Source organism: Oncorhynchus mykiss, chromosome 13 (assembly GCF_057628025.1).
Source record: "Oncorhynchus mykiss isolate SJ-2025 chromosome 13, ASM5762802v1, whole genome shotgun sequence".
In the NCBI taxonomy this organism is placed as follows: domain Eukaryota; kingdom Metazoa; phylum Chordata; class Actinopteri; order Salmoniformes; family Salmonidae; genus Oncorhynchus; species Oncorhynchus mykiss.
Window position 1 is genome coordinate 50,687,253 of NC_143034.1, and position 21,029 is coordinate 50,708,281.

Consider the following 21,029-nt stretch of genomic DNA (forward strand, 5'->3'; position numbering starts at 1 on the left):
GAGACTGGGCTGGGGTTGAGGCTGGGGTTGAGGCTGGGCAGGGGTTGAGACTGGGCTGGGGTTGAGACTGGGCTGGGATTGAGCCTGGGCTGGGGTTGAGACTGGGGTGGGGTTGAGGCTGGGCTGGGGTTGAGGCTGGGCTGGGGTTGAGGCTGGGGTTGAGGTTGGGCTGGGGTTGAGGCTGGGCTGGGGTTGAGGCTGGGCTGGGGTTGAGGCTGGGCTGGGGTTGAGACTGGGCTGGGGTTGAGACTGGGGTTGAGGTTGGGCTGGGGTTGAGGATGGGCTGGGGTTGAGGCTGGGCTGGGGTTGAGACTGAGCTGGGGTTGAGACTGGACTGGGGTTGATACTGGGCTGGAGTTGAGACTGGGCTGGGGTTGAGACTGGGCTGGGGTTGAGCCTGGCCTGGGGTTGAAGGCTGGGCTGGGGTTGAGGCTGGGCTGGGGTTGAGGCTGGGTTTGAGACTGGGCTGGGCTTGAGGTTGGGCTGGGGTTGAGGCTGGGCTGAGGTTGAGGCTGGGCTGGGGTTGAGAATGAGCTTGGGTTGAGACTGAGCTTGGGTTTGAGACTGGACTGGGGTTGATACTGGGCTGGGGTTGAGACTGGGCTGGGGTTGAGGCTGGGCTGGGGTTGAGCCTGGGCTGGGGTTGAGCCTGGGCTGGGGTTGAGACTGGGCTGGGGTTGAGACTGGGCTGGGGTTGAGGCTGGGCTGGGGTTGAGACTGGGGTTGAGGTTGGGCTGGGCTGGGGTTGAGGCGGGGCTGGGGTTGAGACTGGGCTGGGGTTGAGACTGGACTGAGGCCCCTAATCCCCCTCTTCTCCCCAGCCGGTCCCTCGGACCCCAGGATCACACACAGGGTCACCCAGGGCCAGCAGCTGCTGGGGGTGCGGGGGGGTTGGGGCTGGTCATCCCCCCGACATCTGTTCCTCTGTACCCCACAATACATACCCCCACACACCCCAACACGCTGCACTGGCCTTGTGGTATATCTTAGCTCACTCAAGGTCATTCCCATTCATATTAACATCTATGTGTAAGACTGTGAACAGCTCAGCTGTTTTTAGCATGATTCTTGAGCAGGTGTGTTTGTGTTAGTTGGTCTAGTGTGTGTGTATTGTTTAGCGGTGACCAGCTGCTTGGTATTCCCTGTGTCCCCACACCCCCCCTCCTCTGTTGTTGAGTGAAGTGGCCCTGTTAGACGTGGCGCGGACCATTGTCCCCGGTGGGAACAAAGCCAGGCCTGTGAGCCTTGTCAAGGGCCCTACTCCTTCAACACCGCAAGGCCCTGTCCCCTGGCCCACAGCACGATGGGGCCTACCTAGCACCCGGCACAGCAGCACACAACACACCACATGGCTCTGCTCTGCAAACTAACGAACCAACTAACACTGCTCAGTCTCACACACACACACCACCGTCGGCATGGAAACCATGGGGCCCAGAACTCCAAACTGTAGAAGCTTTCATAGAGAGAGAAAGAGTGGGAAATAGGGGGAGGAAATAGAGAGGGATAAAGAGGGAAGTGGAGATGGAGAGAAGTGAATGGGAGAGGGGAAATGGTAGGAGGGGTTTGGATGAGGAGAGGTGGCAGGCAGATTTAAAGACAAAAAACTGTCTAAAAGATGAAGAGTGAGACGCAAAGAAACCCCAGGAGACCTGTTCTAATTCCTGTTGTCTCTTCCCCAAGGGTACGAGGGCACACTGTGCGAGAGCAACACCAACAACTGCCAGCCCGACCCGTGCCACCACGGCACCTGCGTGGACGGCATCGCCAGCTACACGTGTAACTGCGATGCGGGCTACACGGGTTACCGCTGTGAGAACCAGCTGAACGAGTGCCACAGTAACCCCTGCCAGAATGGGGGCAAGTGTGTGGACCTGGTCAACAAGTACATCTGCCAGTGTCAGCACGGTACCTCAGGTGAGAGAGCAGTACCAACAGAGATTCATAACACTAAATATCTTCTACTTTATTCTGATTATGGACACAGAGTGTCTGCTGGGGTCTCTGTCTTAGTACTGCTGTTTGATTGGTGTTCTCTCTCTTGTACACACAGGTACCAACTGTGAGATTAACTTTGATGACTGCGCCAGCAAACCATGTGACTATGGCATCTGCAAGGACGGCATCAACCGCTACGACTGCGTGTGCAAACCAGGCTTCACCGGCCCTCTGTGCAACGTGGAGATGGACGAGTGCTCGTCCGGACCCTGCAGGAACGGGGGGACGTGTGTGGACGAGGAGAACGGCTTCCACTGCCAGTGTCCCGAGGGCTTCCAGCCTCCCTACTGTTACTCCCAGGTGGACGAGTGTGGCAGCAACCCCTGTGTGCACGGCGCCTGCAGAGACGACATCAACGGCTACCGCTGTGACTGTGAGCCCGGCTGGGTGGGGAAGAACTGTGACCTAGACCGTAATGACTGTCTGCCCAGCCCCTGTCAGAACGCTGGCACCTGCATCGATCAGCTGAACGGATTCACCTGCAAGTGTCGCCAGGGCTTCAGAGGTGAGCCTGCTGTCCTATCCCTAACCCTATCTCTATCCCTAACCCTAACCCTATCTCTATCCCAACCCTATCTCTATCCCAACCCTAACCCTATCTCTATCCCAACCCTAACCCTATCTCTATCCCAACCCTAACCCTATCTCTATCCCTAACCCTATCTCTATCCCAACCCTAACCCTATCTCTATCCCTAACCCTATCTCTATCCCAACCCTAACCCTATCTCTATCCCAACCCTAACCCTATCTCTATCCCTAACCCTATCTCTATCCCAACCCTAACCCTATCTCTATCCCTAACCCTATCTCTATCCCAACCCTAACCCTATCTCTATCCCTAACCCTATCTCTATCCCAACCCTAACCCTATCTCTATCCTAACCCTATCTCTATCCCTAACCCTATCTCTATCCCAACCCTAACCCTATCTCAATCCCTAACCCTATCTCTATCCCTAACCCTATCTCTATCCCTAACCCTATCTCTATCCCAACCCTAACCCTATCTCTATCCCTAACCCTATCTCTATCCCAACCCTAACCCTATCTCTATCCCTAACCCTATCTCTATCCCAACCCTAACCCTATCTCAATCCCTAACCCTATCTCTATCCCTAACCCTATCTCTATCCCTAACCCTATCTCTATCCCTAACCCTATCTCTATCCCAACCCTAACCCTATCTCAATCCCTAACCCTATCTCTATCCCAACCCTAACCCTATCTCTATCCCAACCCTAACCCTATCTCTATCCCTAACCCTATCTCTATCCCAACCCTAACCCTATCTCTATCCCTAACCCTATCTCTATCCCAACCCTAACCCTATCTCTATCCCTAACCCTATCTCTATCCCAACCCTATCTCTATCCCAACCCTAACCCTATCTCTATCCCTAACCCTATCTCTATCCCAACCCTAACCCTATCTCAATCCCTAACCCTATCTCAATCCCTAACCCTATCTCTATCCCAACCCTAACCCTATCTCTATCCCTAACCCTATCTCTATCCCTAACCCTATCTCTATCCCTAACCCTATCTCTATCCCTAACCCTATCTCTATCCCAACCCTAACCCTATCTCAATCCCTAACCCTATCTCTATCCCTAACCCTATCTCTATCCCAACCCTAACCCTATCTCTATCCCAACCCTAACCCTATCTCTATCCCTAACCCTATCTCTATCCCAACCCTAACCCTATCTCTATCCCAACCCTAACCCTATCTCTATCCCAACCCTAACCCTATCCCTAACCCTATCTCTATCCCAACCCTAACCCTATCTCTATCCCAACCCTAACCCTATCTCTATCCCAACCCTAACCCTATCCCTAACCCTATCTCTATCCCAACCCTAACCCTATCTCTATCCCAACCCTAACCCTATCTCTATCCCAACCCTATCTCTATCCCAACCCTAACCCTATCTCTATCCCTAACCCTATCTCTATCCCTAACCCTATCTCTATCCCAACCCTAACCCTATCTCTATCCCAACCCTAACCCTATCTCTATCCCAACCCTAACCCTATCTCTATCCCAACCCTATCTCTATCCCAACCCTAACCCTATCTCTATCCCTAACCCTATCTCTATCCCTAACCCTATCTCTATCCCAACCCTAACCCTATCTCTATCCCAACCCTATCTCTATCCCAACCCTAACCCTATCTCTATCCCAACCCTAACCCTATCCCTAACCCTATCTCTATCCCTAACCCTATCTCTATCCCTAACCCTATCTCTATCCCTAACCCTATCTCTATCCCAACCCTAACCCTATCTCAATCCCAACCCTATCTCTATCCCTATCTCTATCCCTAACCCTATCTCTATCCCAACCCTATCTCTATCCCAACCCTAACCCTATCTCTATCCCAACCCTAACCCTATCCCTAACCCTATCTCTATCTCTATCCCTAACCCTATCTCTATCCCAACCCTAACCCTATCTCTATCCCAACCCTAACCCTATCTCAATCCCTAACCCTAACCCTATCTCTATCCCAACCCTAACCCTATCTCTATCCCAACCCTAACTCTACCCCAAACCCTATCTCTATCCCAACCCTAACCCTATCTCTATCCCTAACCCTATCTCAATCCCTAACCCTAACCCTATCTCTATCCCAACCCTAACCCTATCTCTATCCCAACCCTAACCCTATCTCAATCCCTATCCCTAACCCTATCTCAATCCCTAACCCTATCTCTATCCCAGACCCTGACTCTACCCCAAACCCTATCTCTATCCCAACCCTAACCCTATCTCTATCCCAACCCTATCTCTATCCCAACCCTAACCCTATCTCTATCCCAGACCCTGACTCTACCCCAAACCCTATCTCTATCCCAACCCTAACCCTATCTCTATCCCAACCCTAACCCTGACTCTATCCCAGACCCTGACTCTACCCCAAACCCTATCTCTATCCCTAACCCTGACTCTACCCCGAACCCTATCTCTATCCCTAACCCTGACTCTACCCCGAACCCTACCTCTATCCCTAACCCTGACTCTATCCCAGACCCTGACTCTACCCCAAACCCTATCTCTATCCCTAACCCTGACTCTATCCCAGACCCTGACTCTACCCCAAACCCTATCTCTATCCCTAACCCTGACTATATCCCTAACCCTGACTCTACCCCAAACCCTATCTCTATCCATGACTCTATCCCAGACCCTGACTCTACTCCAAACCCTATCTCTATCCCTAACCCTGACTCTATCCCAGACCCTCACTCTACCCCAAACCCTATCTCTATCCCTAACCCTGACTCTATCCCAGACCCTGACTCTACCCCAAACCCTATCTCTATCCCTAACCCTGACTCTATCCCAGACCCTGACTCTACCCCAAACCCTATCTCTATCCCTAACCCAGACTCTACCCCAAACCCTATCTCTATCCCTAACCCTGACTCTATCCCAGACCCTGACTCTACCCCAAACCCTATCTCTATCCCTAACCCTGACTCTATCCCAGACCCTGACTCTACCCCAAACCCTATCTCTATCCCTAACCCTGACTATATCCCTAACCCTGACTCTACCCCAAACCCTATCTCTATCCATGACTCTATCCCAGACCCTGACTCTACTCCAAACCCTATCTCTATCCCTAACCCTGACTCTATCCCAGACCCTCACTCTACCCCAAACCCTATCTCTATCCCTAACCCTGACTCTATCCCAGACCCTGACTCTACCCCAAACCCTATCTCTATCCCTAACCCTGACTCTATCCCAGACCCTGACTCTACCCCAAACCCTATCTCTATCCCTAACCCAGACTCTACCCCAAACCCTATCTCTATCCCTAACCCTGACTCTATCCCAGACCCTGACTCTACCCCAAACCCTATCTCTATCCCTAACCCTGACTCTACCCCAAACCCTAACCCTGACTCTACCCCAAACCCTATCTCTACCCCTAACCCTGACTCTATCCCAGACCCTGACTCTACCCCAAACCCTATCTCTATCCCTAACCCTGACTCTACCCCAAACCCTATCTCTATCCCTAACCCTGACTCTACCCCGAACCCTATCTCTATCCCTAACCCTATCTCTAACCCTGACTCTATCCCTAACCCTATCTCTATCCCGAACCCTATCTCTATCCCGAACCCTATCTCAATCCCTAACCCTATCTCTATCCCTAACCCTATCTCTATCCCTAACCCTGACTTTACCCCGAACCCTATCTCTTTCCCAGACCCTGACTCTACCCCAAACCCTATCTCTATCCCTAACCCTGACTCTAGACACACAGAGGCACTACAAACATACACCAGGCACCCGTGATGTATACACTTTCACAGTATACAAACACATGGTAGATAAACACCAATCACTGTTTGAAAATACACTTGGAGATGCATGTATGCACCAAAACATTTGAACATCTACAGACCGTGTAAACTTCTGTACGTTGTTCTCATGCCAACTGATGCTTCACACAACTCAAGAGGCCTTGTTTGGTTTGGTTTCCAGATCATCCATAAAGGGTCCCATCTAATATACTGGCTCATAACGCCCCCTAGTGTATATCTAAAATAACTGCATTGGGTGACACAGTTTACTTAGTAAGGTTTATCCCCATGTTAAATTAACCTACTCAATGACTATACTCTGTATCGTAATCTAACATATCTCCCTTGTGTCGCTCTGTCCTGCGTTGCCTAGGTAACCTGTGCCAGGTCAACATCAACGAGTGTTCGTCCAGTCCGTGTCTGAACCAGGGCACGTGTGTGGACGGCGTGGCCAGTTTCACCTGTCTGTGTGAGCTGCCCTACAGCGGGCCCACCTGTGCCGACGTGCTCACCCCCTGCTCCCCCAACCCCTGCGCCAACCATGCCCTGTGCACCAACACACCTGACTACCTGGGCTACCAGTGCAACTGCCAGCAAGGATGGCAAGGTCAGCTGTGCAACATTGACGTGAACGAGTGCATCGCCAACCCGTGTAAGAACCGTGGTACCTGCACCAACACACTGGGAGGGTTCATGTGCTCCTGCCGCGGCGGCTTCACCGGGCCCAACTGTGAGACGGACATCAATGACTGTGCCCCTAGTGAGTGACCAATGAGAGACTAGCAATATTCTATTACTGTACTTCATTATCCATAGGACCACAGTCTCTGCTGCTGCTGTACAATACTGGCCTCCGTGTCTGCTTCTACTTCCTCCAACTCCAGTTTACAACATTATCCATAGAACTATAGTACTGTATAGACATATCATCCTCCTCCATCCCTAACCCTTCTCTCGCTTTCTCTCTCTCTCTGTCTTCCTGCAGACCCGTGTCTGAGTGGGGGTTCCTGTACGGACGGTGTGAACTCGTTCCACTGCAGCTGTCTGCCAGGCTTCACGGGGCCTCGCTGTGCCGTGGAGGTCAACGAGTGTCAGAGCGCCCCCTGTAAGAACGGAGGCACCTGCACAGACTACGTCAACAGCTACACCTGCACCTGCAGACCTGGCTTCACTGGCATTAACTGTGAGACCAACATCCCAGACTGCACTGAAAGGTGAGTCTCATAGCCCGCTGTGTTTGTATGCGTGCACGTGTGCCCTTTGTGACCTTTGAAACGGTGCGTGTTCTGATGTGTGCAGAATGGATCAGCAGTGATGATTGAACTATCTTTTACCCTACACCCACAGCTCATGCTTCAACGGAGGTACCTGTACAGACAAGATCAACGGCTACTCCTGTACCTGTCGCTCAGGCTTCACAGGCTCCCACTGCCAGTATGAGGTGAATGAGTGTGACTCCCAGCCCTGCCTCAACGGAGGGGTCTGCCAGGACGCTCTGGAGTCCTTCCGCTGTTCCTGTCCCAAGGGATACACAGGCAACCGCTGCCAGGTACACACACAGCATATACTATTCTACACTATTCTGTTCTATACTATTCTGTTCTATACTATTCTATGCTATTTTTTGCTATTCTATTATATTCTATACTATATTATACTATTAAATTCTAAACTATTATATTCTATACTATGCTATTTTATTCTATACTATATTCTATACTATTCTATTTTATACTAATCTAGAAAGCATTAACACAAACACATGTTCAGATACTGTGGTGTTAAGCTGGTTCTCTTCTCTGTCTCTCCAGATGCTAGTGGACTGGTGCAGACGCTCGTCTCCCTGTCAGAACGGAGGGCGCTGTCGTCAGAAGGACGCCTCCTTCTCCTGTGAGTGTCTGGGAGGCTGGTCTGGACGCTACTGTGACATCCCTGGGGTTTCCTGTGAGGTTGCCGCACTCAAGAGAGGTACGGAGGCATGCTCTGTTCTTGTTAGTTGTGTGTGTGTGTGTGTGTGTGTGTGTGTGTGTGTGTGTGTGTGTGTGTGTGTGTGTGTGTGTGTGTGTTTACTGTAAGTGTTTAGCGCAGCGGTGTTAAACTCCCCGGGGGCCTCATTCGGTCTTCAACGAGGTCCAGAGGGCCGCACACAAAAATCTTTATATTTCCTCTCCATCAAAGTTAGCAAAGAATTGTCCTTTATCCATAGTTGTGGGATTTTCCGATGCTCCCTGACTGTCTAGCTTCATTTTGGTGATTATTAGAGAGCTGGACAGTCAACAAACTGTATGAATGTCGGCTCATTATCATTACTACACTGTTTTGATTTGGTTTTAGTCATTTTAAAGTATATTGAGTTCGTACATATATATTTTGTTTTACTCAACCACCCACAGGCCCTATGTTTGACACCCCTGGTTTAGTGCATGTATGTAGTATGTGTTTGTATTTATACCATGGTATAACCACCCACAGGCCCTATGTTTGACACCCCTGGTTTAGTGCATGTATGTAGTATGTGTTTGTATTTATACCATGGTATAACCACCCACAGGCCCTATGTTTGACACCCCTGGTTTAGTGCATGTATGTAGTATGTGTTTGTATTTATACCATGGTATAACCACCCACAGGCCCTATGTTTGACACCCCTGGTTTAGTGCATGTATGTAGTATGTGTTTGTATTTATACCATGGTATAACCACCCACAGGCCCTATGTTTGACACCCCTGGGTTAGTGCATGTATGTAGTATGTGTTTGTATTTATACCATGGTATAACCACCCACAGGCCCTATGTTTGACACCCCTGGTTTAGTGCATGTATGTAGTATGTGTTTGTATTTATACCATGGTATAACCACCCACAGGCCCTATGTTTGACACCCCTGGGTTAGTGCATGTATGTAGTAAGTGTTTGTATTTATACCATGGTATAACCATCCCCGGTCTCTTGTCTGCTCCCAGGCCTCCAGACAGACGAGCTGTGTCATCACGGAGGTCACTGTGTCAACACAGGCAACACCCACTACTGTAAGTGTCCCACAGACTACTCAGACAGCTACTGTGAGAGCCAGGTGGACCACTGTGAGGACAAACACTGTCGCAACGGCGCCACCTGCAGGGGCTACGTGGGAGGATACCAGTGTGACGTGAGTCGGATTAGTCAAGTCAGAATTCTGTATAAACTGCAGTTTGTCTAATAACTCTAAAGTGATTGTCTTAATGTTGTTGTAATATGGTTCTAGATATGATGTTAATATTATGTGTCTATGGCCCTGCAGTGTATGCCAGGCTACACCGGAGAGAACTGTGAGATGGAGGTCAACGAGTGCCAGTCTCACCCATGCCAGAATGGTGGCACCTGCATTGACCTGGTGGGACACTACATCTGTTCCTGCCCACCTGGCACCTTGGGTATGTCCTCTTCTTTCCTCACCCATGTCCTCTTCTGTCCTCACCCATGTCCTCTTCCGTACTCACCCATGTCCTCCTCCGTACTCACATGTCCTCTTCTGTCCTCACCCATGTCCTCATCTGTCCTCAACCATGTCCTCCTCCGTACTCACATGTCCTCTTCTGTCCTCACCCATGTCCTCTTCTGTACTCACCCATGTCCTCTTCTGTACTCACCCATGTCCTCTTCTGTACTCACCCATGTCCTCTTCTGTCCTCACCCATGTCCTCTTCTGTCCTCACCCATGTCCTCTTCTGTCCTCACCCATGTCCTCTTCTGTACTCACCCATGTCCTCCTCCGTACTCACATGTCCTCTTCCATACTCACAACATGTCCTCTTCCATACTCACAACATGTCCTCTTCCATACTCATAACATGTCCTTTTCCATACTCACAACATGTCCTCTTCCATACTCATAACATGTCCTCTTCCATACTCATAACATGTCCTCTTCCATACTCATAACATGTCCTCTTCCATACTCATAACATGTCCTCTTCCATACTCATAACATGTCCTCTTCCATACTCATAACATGTCCTCTTCCATACTCATAACATGTCCTCTTCCATACTCATAACATGTCCTCTTCCATACTCACATGTCCTCTTCCATACTCACAACATGTCCTCTTCCATACTCACAACATGTCCTCTTCCATACACATAACATGTCCTCTTCCATACTCACAACATGTCCTCTTCCATACTCACAACGTGTCCTCTTCCATATTCATAACATGTCCTCTTCCATACTCATAACATGTCCTCTTCCATACTCACAACATGTCCTCTTCCATACTCATAACACGTCCTCTTCCATACTCATAACATGTCCTCTTCCATACTCACAACATGTCCTCTTCCATACTCACAACATGTCCTCTTCCATACTCATAACATGTCCTCTTCCATACTCACAACATGTCCTCTTCCATACTCACAACATGTCCTCTTCCATACTCATAACATGTCCTCTTCCATACTCATAACATGTCCTCTTCCATACTCATAACATGTCCTCTTCCATACTCACAACATGTCCTAATAATTAGAGAAGATTACTCAGAAAACCAGGTGTTTTAATCTGCGTATGCTGACTACCATTATAGCCTTACACTGATTACGATAAGAAGAGTTAGGTGTTTACATGACTAATGCCATACTCAGTTTGATATTTCATTACTAGTGTGCCTGTAAACATACTCAATGTTGATACCTGTCCATCTCTCCTACAGGTGTTCTGTGTGAGATCAACGAGGATGACTGTGCTCCTCCTCTGCGGCTGCGCGGGACTCCTCCTAAGTGTCTGAACAACGGTACCTGTGTGGACAGAGTGGGGGGCTACCGCTGTAACTGTCCCCCTGGCTTTACTGGAGAGAGGTGTGAGGGGGACATCAACGAGTGTCACTCCAACCCCTGCAGCCCCACCAACAGTCTGGACTGCATCCAGCTCCCCAACGACTACCAGTGTGTCTGCAAGCCCGGCTTCACAGGTAAGGAGGGTGCGCGTGTGTGTATAGTCGTATTGCTGTGTAATAAATGTGTGTGTTTGTATCTGTTCGTGCCACTCTAACGTGTGTGTGTTATTGTGTGCAGGTCGGCGGTGCCAGAGCAGGTTCAGTGTGTGTGAGTCTCAGCCCTGTCAGAACGGAGGGGCCTGTTCTGTCTCCAGCACCTCAGCCCTTGGATACGCCTGTACCTGTCAGCTGGTAAGTATCAACACGTCACTGTGGCACACTTTTACCCCGTGTCTAGTCCGCCTGTGGAGACAGCTGATATTTCTACAACCATCTCTGTCTCCCTGAACTTCGCTGCTCACAGAGCATAACCTAGAACCATATGTCAAAGCCCCCTGGATGTATTACAATGCTAACTTCCTGTAGGGTTAGTTGTTCTGTTTCAGTTGTTCTGTTTCGTACCCACACTGACGTTGTATGTGATTGTTCTCCCTCCTCAGGGCTATGCTGGGAACAACTGTGAGAGGAGCATGTCGTGTCGGGAGTTGTCTTGCTATAATGGAGGTAGTTGTGCTCTGACCACGCGGGGCGCCCGCTGTACCTGCCTGACAGGCTATGCCGGGCCCCAGTGCCAGCACCGTAGTAACGAGGGCTGCTCCTCCCAGCCGTGCCGCAACGGAGGCCTCTGCACTGAGGAGACCAGCTTCCCCTTCTTCCTCTGCCAGTGTGCCCAAGGCTGGACGGGCAAGCGCTGCGAGCAGGGCAGCACCAGGCTGGTAGAGACCCTTCTGCCGCCCGCCTGCCCCCTGGCCGACTGCCACGGCAAGGCCAACGACGGTGTCTGTGACAAGGAGTGCAACACATTCCCATGCCGCTGGGACGGGGGCGACTGCTCGCTGGCGGTGAACCCGTGGGCGCGCTGCACCGATCCGCGTTGCTGGCGTGTTTTCAACAACAGCCAGTGTGACGAGTCGTGCAACAACGCAGACTGCCTCTATGACAACTTTGACTGCAAGAACAAGGAGAAAATCTGCAAGTAAGTATTCCACCGCCAGCATTCTGTTCTGGACTCTCATTATTTCACCTTATCCTCTATATGAGACCCTCTAAGCTGATCTCTGTAACTCTCTGTCTCCACCAGTCCCATCTACGAGGCGTACTGCATCGACCACTACGCTGACGGCCGCTGTGACCAGGGCTGTAACTCAGAGGAGTGTGGCTGGGACGGGCTGGACTGTGCAGGGAAGGTTCCAGAGAACCTGGCTGACGGGGTGCTGGTCCTGGTGGTCCTGCTACCCCCGGACGAACTCGTGAATACGGCCCCTGCCTTCCTGCAGAAGCTCAGCGCCATCCTGAGAACCACCCTGCGCTTCCGCCTGGACCACAACGGAGAGCCCATGATCCGGCCCTACACTCGCCGAGAGGCGCGCCTCAAACGAGAGCTACAGCCCCACCTGGAGGTCATTGGGTCCATAGTGTACCTGGAGATAGACAACCGTCTGTGTTCCCAGCGGTCGGACGACTGTTTCCCATCGGCAGACAGTGCAGCAGACTACCTGGGAGCTCTGTCAGCCGTGGAGATGCTCCGCTTCCCCTACCCCATCAAAGAAGTCCGCGGTGAGTAGAAACCCACGGACACTATACCAGGATACAGCATCTAAAGATAACAGGAGATAACCTTACAAACATTGCCATATACGTCATTTCTCCATCAAATACTGTAACCACAGCTCGTATACTAAAGTCCTTGTAATAACATGTAGGTGAGAAGATCCCAGACCCTGTAGACATGCCAGAGTGGGGCAAGCTGATGCTGGTGGGCGTGGCAGCCCTGTTCCTATTGGTCATCCTGGTGGTGGGCGTGCTGATCGGCCGCAGAAAGAGAGAACACAGCACCCTGTGGTTCCCCGAGGGCTTCTTCCCCAAGAAGGAACCCAGCAGCAACAAGAACCGCAGGGAACCCTTAGGCCAGGACGCACTGGGCATGAAGTGAGTAACCACACTGTTGTGTCCTGACTTACAGAACTCCTATGGTGATTCCAAATCAATGTATCTGCTCCACTATGGTATTGTGACTGTGTGTTACCGGTCTCTCTCCAGATACATGCCCAAGACGGTGGAGGAGTCTCTGCTTGGCGACCACAGTGACTCGTGGATCGACACAGACTGCCCCGAGGCCAAGAGACTGAAGGTTGAGGAGCCCAGCATCCTGTCAGACAGTGAAGACACTGTAGACTGTAGACAGTGGACCCAGCACCACCTAGCGGCTGCAGACATCCGCATGCCCCCCTCCATGGCCCTCACCCCGCCCCAGGGAGAGTTCGACCAGGACTGCATGGACGTCAACGTCCGAGGACCTGGTCAGTATTGAAATGAACCACATGGAGTGTTGTTGTGTCATGTGCAGTGTTGTATGTGTCTGGACTGGAATCCTTGAGGCTGTAGTATATCCTTTAAAAACTGCTCCTCCTGATTCGTATTCCCGGTGTTTATTGTTAGTTGCTACGTTTGATCTCTTTGATCTGTTCCTGTCCGTCGTGTTTTGATTGACACATTGACTAACCCTTCGCCTCTCCCGTCCTTCTCCCCTCCAGACGGTTTCACCCCTCTGATGCTGGCATCGTTCTGCGGAGGCGGTCTGGAGCCCGAGCTCCCCGAGGAGGAGGAGTCAGAGGAGTGTTCTGCCAACATCATCTCTGACCTCATCTACCAGGGCGCCACATTGGCCGCCCAGACGGACCGCACCGGAGAGACCGCCCTTCACCTGGCTGCCCGCTACGCCCGCGCTGACGCCGCCAAGCGGCTGTTGGACGCCGGGGCCGACGCCAACGCGCAGGACAACACAGGGCGCACGCCGCTACACGCCGCCGTGGCCGCCGACGCCCAGGGGGTCTTCCAGGTAAACACACTTTTCAGATGCTTAATGTTTAAGTTATATCTTCACATGAACTCAATGTATTCCTCAGTCTTTCTATACGCAGAATTACACATGTAAGACTTGACTTGGCTACTGCTTACGGTTTCCCACTTGCTGAGTAGACTGCTGTGTCATCTGCCAGACTGACATGGTATTTCTCCCTGTCTGTCCTGGTTAGATTCTGATCCGAACCCGGGCTACAGACCTGGACTCTCGTATGTACGACGGCTCCACCGCCCTGATCCTGGCTGCCCGCCTGGCCGTAGAGGGCATGGTGGAGGAACTCATCACCTGCCACGCAGACATCAACGCTGTCGACGAACTGGGTACGTGATTGGCTAAACTAGTGTGTGAGTGTTGAAGAGAGAGTTGATGCAGTTGAATGGCGATGCTGTGTTTCGTGGTAAGAGGTAGGATGAGTAACAACAGTGTGTGTTCCTCCCATCCCAGGTAAATCTGCTCTGCACTGGGCAGCTGCTGTCAACAACGTGGAGGCCACCATGGCCCTGCTGAAGAATGGAGCCAACAAAGACATGCAGGACCTCAAGGTGCACACAGCCCTCCACCTATATCTACAACTGTCAGCTCCCCACAGTCATACAGTCTGGAAAATATAGAGATATTGAGGAGCCAACATGTCTAATTCTCTCTCTCTCTCTCTCCCGTTTTACCCCTCCCCCCTCTCTCTCTCTCCCGTCTTACCCCCCCCCCCCCCCTCTCTGTATGTTAGGAGGAGACGCCTCTCTTCCTGGCGGCGCGTGAGGGTAGTTGTGAGGCGGTCAAGGTCCTCCTGGCCCACTTCGCCAACAGGGAGATAACCGACCATATGGACCGTCTGCCTCGGGACATCGCCCAGGAGAGAATGCACCATGACATCGTTCAGCTGCTGGATGAGTACAACACAGTGAGGAGCCCCCAGGGCCACGGAGGGGCCCCACACCACCTGGCCGGGGGACACACCCTGTCCCCCCTCATGTGCCCCCCCAGTGCCTTCATGCCCGGCCTGAAGAACACCCCCCAGGGGAAGAAGAGTCGCCGCCCCGGGGCAAAGGGTTCAGGTCTGGGAGGGCAGCATGCCCAGAACCTGAAGGATTCAGCTAAGGCCCGCAACAAGAAGCTGACCCTGGACATGCAGAGCGCCCTGCTGGAGAGCTCTGTCACCCTGTCCCCCGTTGACTCCCTGGACTCCCCCCGCGGAGGGGCCAACAACGCCGGCTACATCACCAACCCCTGCTCCCCGGTCGCCATGCCCTCCTCGGGGCTCTTCCACTCCTCCATGTCGGTGCCCAGCACTCCCATGGTGCACAACAGCATGATGGACGGCTCTGGCCCCTTCGCTGTGTCTCTGGCCCAGCTCAACGACCTGGGAGATGGAGGCATGTCCATGCAGGGCCGCGTGTCCATGGCCAGCCAGGTCAACCAGGGCCCCCACAGCTATGTGCTCAACGCCGGTCAGCTGGGGCTCAACATGGGCCTGGTGAGCCCTGTCAGCGTGCCCTTCGAGTGGCACAGCCGCATGCCCTCCTCCTCCCAGTGCGGGGGACAGGTGGTGAACCTGGTCCACAGCAGCCAGGCGGGCATGCACCCTCAGAGCCCCATGCAGCAGCAGCAGAACAGCCTCATGATGCAGCAGCACCAGCAGAACCTGTACCGCAGCGCCCAGCAGGCCATGCTGCAGCCCACGCCTGTCATCGCCAGCACGCCCATCTCCCACAGCCCCGTCAAGCTGCCCTCCATCTCAGAGCAGCAGCAGCAGCAGCTCCACAACCACTCCATGGCCAGCCAGCAGAGCCTCCGCATGGGCACCTCCTCCCCATCCACCCCCCAGACGACACAGCCCCCTCCAGCCTTCTTCCAGCAGCAGCAGCCTCCTCAGCCCCAGCCAGCCACTCAGCCCACCTCTCCACAGGCCTCCCAGGCCCCTCCTCCCCAGGCCAGTGGCAGCACTGCAGGCTTAGAGGACTACCCCACCCCGCCCTCCCAGCACAGCTACTCCTCCGCCCTGGATGCCACCCCCAAGCATTACCTCCGCCTGTCCAGCGAGCATCCCTACCTGACCCCCTCCCCAGAGTCGCCCGAGCCCTGGTCCAGCCCCTCCCCCCACTGTGTGTCTGATTGGTCAGACTCCACCCCCAGCCCGGCGGTGGCCGGTCCTGCCCAAACCCAGATTCCCCATGTCCAGGAGTCCAACGGCAAGATGCAGGTGTTTGCATGAACCCCCAAGGCACCTGGATAACACCTAGTTAACACCTGGTTAACAGAGACCTGCCTGGGGGAGAGGAGAGAGGAGACGACTGGCTGTAAAGGCCTGTGTGTCTGGAGTTTATGCGTCAGCCTGGTTCCAAGATTTCCATTGGATTTGGATTGACTGTGTTTTATCACGAGGACCGTCTGCTAGTGTTGTTTGCAGAGAAAGAGTAAAGGGAAATGTGTTGTCTGGATATAAAAGATCAGACAATTTAATGAAGTAAGACTTATTCTGTCACAGATGGACTTGTTTTTTTATTATTATAAAAAGTATATGAAGAAATCGAAGTCTTTCATTTCAAAGACTTAGGGATGCTCTCCTGAAAAACTAACAAACTCTTAAAAAGTAGATAAAAGAAAGAAAAAAGCAACAATGTTGAAGGGAATTCCTTTATTTTTATTTATTGTTTGTTTTCTTCTCTCAGAAGTGCCTTTTCAGGTGTTTTCTCAGCCTCTTTCTGTCCTGTCCTCTCACACGGTGTTTCACACTCACCTGTTACATGTCTTGGGCTCACCTGGGTCCAGTGGTGTTACAAGGAAAACGACTAGTGATTCAGTCTCTCTCCACCCAGCACACCACCGGTGTCTAACACTCTGTAGGCAGATCAACATGGGGTTCAGACAGGAAGAGGAAGAGATCCCGCCTCTCTTGACTGATGTTATTTATTTAGGCCAACAGGTAAAACGATCAGATTGGCTTGGGAACAAATATGTACTCTTTTAAGTTGGCTGTCATTAGGGATATTATGTTCTGATTTGATGAACTAGGAAAAAAAGGAGTGATTAAGTATTATGTGTAAGAATGTAGAATGATGGGCGTCTCTGAAGCACTTGACGGGACAAAGCGCTGGGAGGGAGGGTGATCGTGGGGTTCTGACACTGCAATGAGGCACTCTGCTTATCCACACACAAGAGCCAGGAAGGCATTTAAACATTCATTACAGTACGTTCATTGGCCAGTGTTTAGTCAGACAGACAACTCAACAAAAACATTGATGTGTTAAAAGTTTTAACTTCCCATTGACTTAAGCTACGTTCTCCCCCAGGCCGTCTGCCTGTCAGTCCCGGGCCGTCTGCGTGTCAGTCCCGGGCCGTCTGCGTGTCAGTCCCGGGCCGTCTGCGTGTCAGTCCCGGGCCGTCTGCGTGTCAGTCCCGGGCCGTCTGCGTGCCAGTCCCGGGCCGTCTGCGTGTCAGTCCCGGGCCGTCTGCGTGTCAGTCCCAGGCCGTCTGCGTGTCAGTCCCAGGCATGGCTCGAGTCATCCTAGTCATTAGTCTCATTGGTCCTGGTCTAAAGGGCTTGCCCCCCCAGTCTGCCATCACTACTTCAGTCATGCAGCTTGTTTTCACTCATTCTGAACATTCATTCAGATGAGGGCATTATTATGCCAATTCTAAAATCAGCCTGTCACTGCCCTTTAGTTTTGGTTTTAACTCAGTTATCTGTTGTTGTTTTTTTACATACTGTATATGTGTTGACACCTTGGTTACTTTTTTGAACATCTCCTCGGTGTACTAAGCTATGTTTATCAGCTGCTATTCCTTTACCACTCCCCTGCAAACATTCCTGCATGTTGCCTGTCAGTGTGATAGCATGTTTTTGACTGCTTCTATTCTACTCTTTGAACCCTGGTCCTGTTTTTGTGTAGCCTGAATCCCACATCTGCTTGTGCTCTCTTGCCGACTCCATTGCGGTCATTGTTATGCGTGCAAGACCGCACACATAGATCTGGGACTCAGGCTAGCTGTCGCGTTGGCCAATAGAAGCACATTCTCTTGCAGTTCCATTGGTAATGGAGGTGTTGGTATGTTCTCCTGCGGTTCAGTTACGGATAAGTCTGTAGACTGATTCCAACTCTGGTGCGCTCCAGTTGTGGTCAGTCAGTCGTCGGTCAGTGTGAGGGCCTGGCTGGTGGGTCGGGACTGTTAGTGCTCTGTCACTCCTCAGGGAGGTGCTATACTACAGCATGCAGAGGAGCGTTCCCCTGCATCTTTAGCAGCTTGCACCCCACTAGCCACGGAGAGGACATTTACATATGACTTGTTAGAAGACGTGGAAGGAGAGAAAACACTACTATGTAGTGCTGCACCCCCCTACTGTAGCTCTTTACTATGGATGTCACTCCCCAGGGATCCAACTAACCCTCACAAGACCACTGCTGCTCCCTGGATAGGATACTTACTACTGGGAAAGCCAATCAGATCCTCCTCCCCTGTTCGATTTCATTACTATGTGTCCTTCACTGGTCCAAGCCTGTTCACTATAACCAGCTACTACAGTACAGTCAGACCTGGGAGGTTTCTGGGTTGGACTGATACTAGGTTCAGATTCCAGTTCAGGGTTCATTTAGTGAAGTGTTTATTTGTTGTCCTTTGATTTCCTTTCCTGGCGACACTACTATGCTCTGTCTGTACATTTCAGATATCCCAACTTCTGTCTGTAAATAATGTTTGTCCTGGGTAGATTTACTTGTTTAAGATGCATCTTATGTTTCTAAAAATGATTATGTACTAAAAAGGACAAAAAGAAAATGTACTTCCTTTTAGGATTATTGTGAAAATTGAGGATGTGACTGATATTTTATTGGTCTTGTATTATTAGAAGTCATAGATATTTTCTATCATTATTATTAATTCCTATACTTGTTTAAAAGTAGTTTAAAAATCATTGTACATAAAAAAAAAACTGTTCCACAATGTTTCTTTCTACAGACAAAAGTTGTAAAGTAAGTCACTTCTAATAAAAACTGTAGGGAACTACATTTCTGTGTATCTTTTTGCATTCATCGTATTTTCACACATTTATATTTGACTTATAATAATGTACTAATTATTAAGTATCACTGTTGAATAGAGCAAATCCTTTCAAATGTAGAATATGATGTTGATTGCCGTTTTAGATGTGGATGGTTAAAGGCATCGCTACGGCCTTCCTGAGACCTAGAAGTACTGTCTCCCTGGGTTTAGGAATGCCTTAGCATTTCTGGGTCAGTGGTATTGACAGTACCTCTTGAGTACGTTGTTACGGCGATGAGAGTTGTGAGTTCGTGCCCATGTCGGGTGGAATTTCCACTCTGTCGCAATTGCACAAAAGTAAACAAGTTTAAATGGTATAAACCTGAACTTCCAAAGACCTTGCTATTCATCATTTTCCTTCAGTTCAACGTTACTCTGGGAGCGAGGAAGGATCACAACTTTGGACAACTTTCCCAAGGTCATTTTATCCTATCAGAGAAATAATGAAGGTGAGATTGGTTGCCTTGAATAGGGGGTGGGGGATTATTATTCTATAATAATAATAATAATGTCTTTAAGTTAAAGTTGACATTTATTGCAGGCTTTGGATGTGCTCATTCTACTACTCCCAGTGGCAGTCAATACTCTACCGTACGATATCATGCCAGTGGATTGTGCTGATGTGTATAGAAGGGGCTTTGGACACAGTGGAGTGTACACCATCTACCCTGCAGGAACAACCTCCCCCATCCAGGTCTACTGTGACATGGGCTGTGAAGACCAACCTGGGGGGGGGAAATGGACAGTGTGTACAGTGACTAGACCTTTTGTTTATAGCCTTTTGAGCTTCATCACAGTGTGTTTCACTACCACTACCTCAGGGCTCAATCCATGTTGTTGTTTGCGCAAGTAACATTTGAAGTAGAGAACGTTATCAACCTGGAGAGATGGATAAAAATTCCCCTTGTGTGGAACATCTCACATTTCTGTGGAACATCTCAAAATGCCCCTCTATTCCAGGTGATCCAGAAGAGAAAGGATGGGACAGTGAACTTTTACCGTGGATGGGACCAATACAGGAGTGGGTTTGGGCAGGCATCTGGAGAGTACTGGTTAGGTAAGAGCATGACGCACTGGACACATTTGAAGTGTCTATGCTGAGATACGAAATGCATTAAATGTCTGTTCATGTGTATTATTACTATCTTTAATACTCACCTCGTCTTATGTTCCCCCCAACACCTTGTGCTCTCCCTCAGGCCTAGAAAACATCCATCTCCTCACTCAGAGGAAGAAGTATGAGTTGAGGGTGGACCTGGAGGACTTCGAAGGGGCTAAAGCCCACGTGCAGTACTCCTCCTTCTCTGTCGACTCTGAGCATGAAGGATACAAGCTGCATTTAAGTGGCTTCAAAGATGGAGGTGCTGGTGAGTCTAAAGAACATTTCAATTTCTCCTTTCCCGTGAAACAACAGTATTACAAATCTGAAAGGACTACTTGGTCGATACAGTCTGAAGAAAGTTATACTGTAAATGGAAATGTGGAACAATCCCTTCTGCATTTCAGGAAAATCTATGGATGAACACAATGGGCAGAAGTTCTCCACCTTCGATAAAGACCAGGACACGTACGTTTCAAACTGTGCTAAATCATATCTAGGAGGATGGTGGTATGGAGAATGCCACAGTGTCAATCCCAACGGGGTATATCTGTGGGGCGACTCAATCTATGGTATTGGTATCAACTGGGTGAATTGGAAAGGTTATAAATACTCTTTAAAAGCCATTGAAATGAAGATAAGGCCAGTGGAATAAGTTCACAACCCCTCACACTCACACTTCACATAAAAATATTACCTTTCAAATTATGAAAATATTTGGAAAGCCACTGAAGT

General features: G+C 50.5%; 2 protein-coding genes across 2 annotated transcripts in view; both read left to right on the forward strand.

The window, feature by feature from the left end:
* Positions 1-19,161, forward strand: part of notch3 (notch receptor 3) — a 48,608-nt gene extending 29,447 nt beyond the window's left edge. The window contains exons 10-27 of the mRNA XM_036941107.2: positions 1,684-1,917; positions 2,054-2,503; positions 6,696-7,082; positions 7,308-7,536; positions 7,670-7,871; positions 8,134-8,290; positions 9,287-9,471; positions 9,604-9,736; positions 11,017-11,274; positions 11,378-11,490; positions 11,739-12,274; positions 12,380-12,855; positions 13,002-13,227; positions 13,339-13,598; positions 13,833-14,137; positions 14,334-14,481; positions 14,606-14,703; positions 14,886-19,161. Of these exons, the coding sequence (XP_036797002.2) occupies positions 1,684-1,917; positions 2,054-2,503; positions 6,696-7,082; positions 7,308-7,536; positions 7,670-7,871; positions 8,134-8,290; positions 9,287-9,471; positions 9,604-9,736; positions 11,017-11,274; positions 11,378-11,490; positions 11,739-12,274; positions 12,380-12,855; positions 13,002-13,227; positions 13,339-13,598; positions 13,833-14,137; positions 14,334-14,481; positions 14,606-14,703; positions 14,886-16,370 (5,882 nt within the window). The 3' untranslated portion in view covers positions 16,371-19,161. The remainder of the gene's footprint in view (positions 1-1,683; positions 1,918-2,053; positions 2,504-6,695; positions 7,083-7,307; positions 7,537-7,669; positions 7,872-8,133; positions 8,291-9,286; positions 9,472-9,603; positions 9,737-11,016; positions 11,275-11,377; positions 11,491-11,738; positions 12,275-12,379; positions 12,856-13,001; positions 13,228-13,338; positions 13,599-13,832; positions 14,138-14,333; positions 14,482-14,605; positions 14,704-14,885) is intronic.
* A 223-nt stretch (positions 19,162-19,384) lies between these two features.
* LOC110486381 (microfibril-associated glycoprotein 4) lies at positions 19,385-20,985 on the forward strand. Its single transcript, XM_021557923.3, has 5 exons — positions 19,385-19,644; positions 19,737-19,940; positions 20,156-20,252; positions 20,395-20,562; positions 20,702-20,985. The coding sequence occupies exons 1-5, from the start codon at positions 19,639-19,641 to the stop codon at positions 20,947-20,949; spliced, it is 723 nt and encodes a 240-aa protein (XP_021413598.3). The 5' UTR covers positions 19,385-19,638; the 3' UTR covers positions 20,950-20,985.
* The last annotated feature ends 44 nt before the right edge of the window (positions 20,986-21,029 follow it).

Coding starts and splice junctions, on each gene's coding strand:
- LOC110486381 (XM_021557923.3), top strand. Junction 20,253..20,394: donor ATCTGGAGAGTACTGGTTAG/GTAAGAGCATGA, acceptor GCTCTCCCTCAG/GCCTAGAAAACATCCATCTC. Junction 20,563..20,701: donor CTTCAAAGATGGAGGTGCTG/GTGAGTCTAAAG, acceptor TCTGCATTTCAG/GAAAATCTATGGATGAACAC.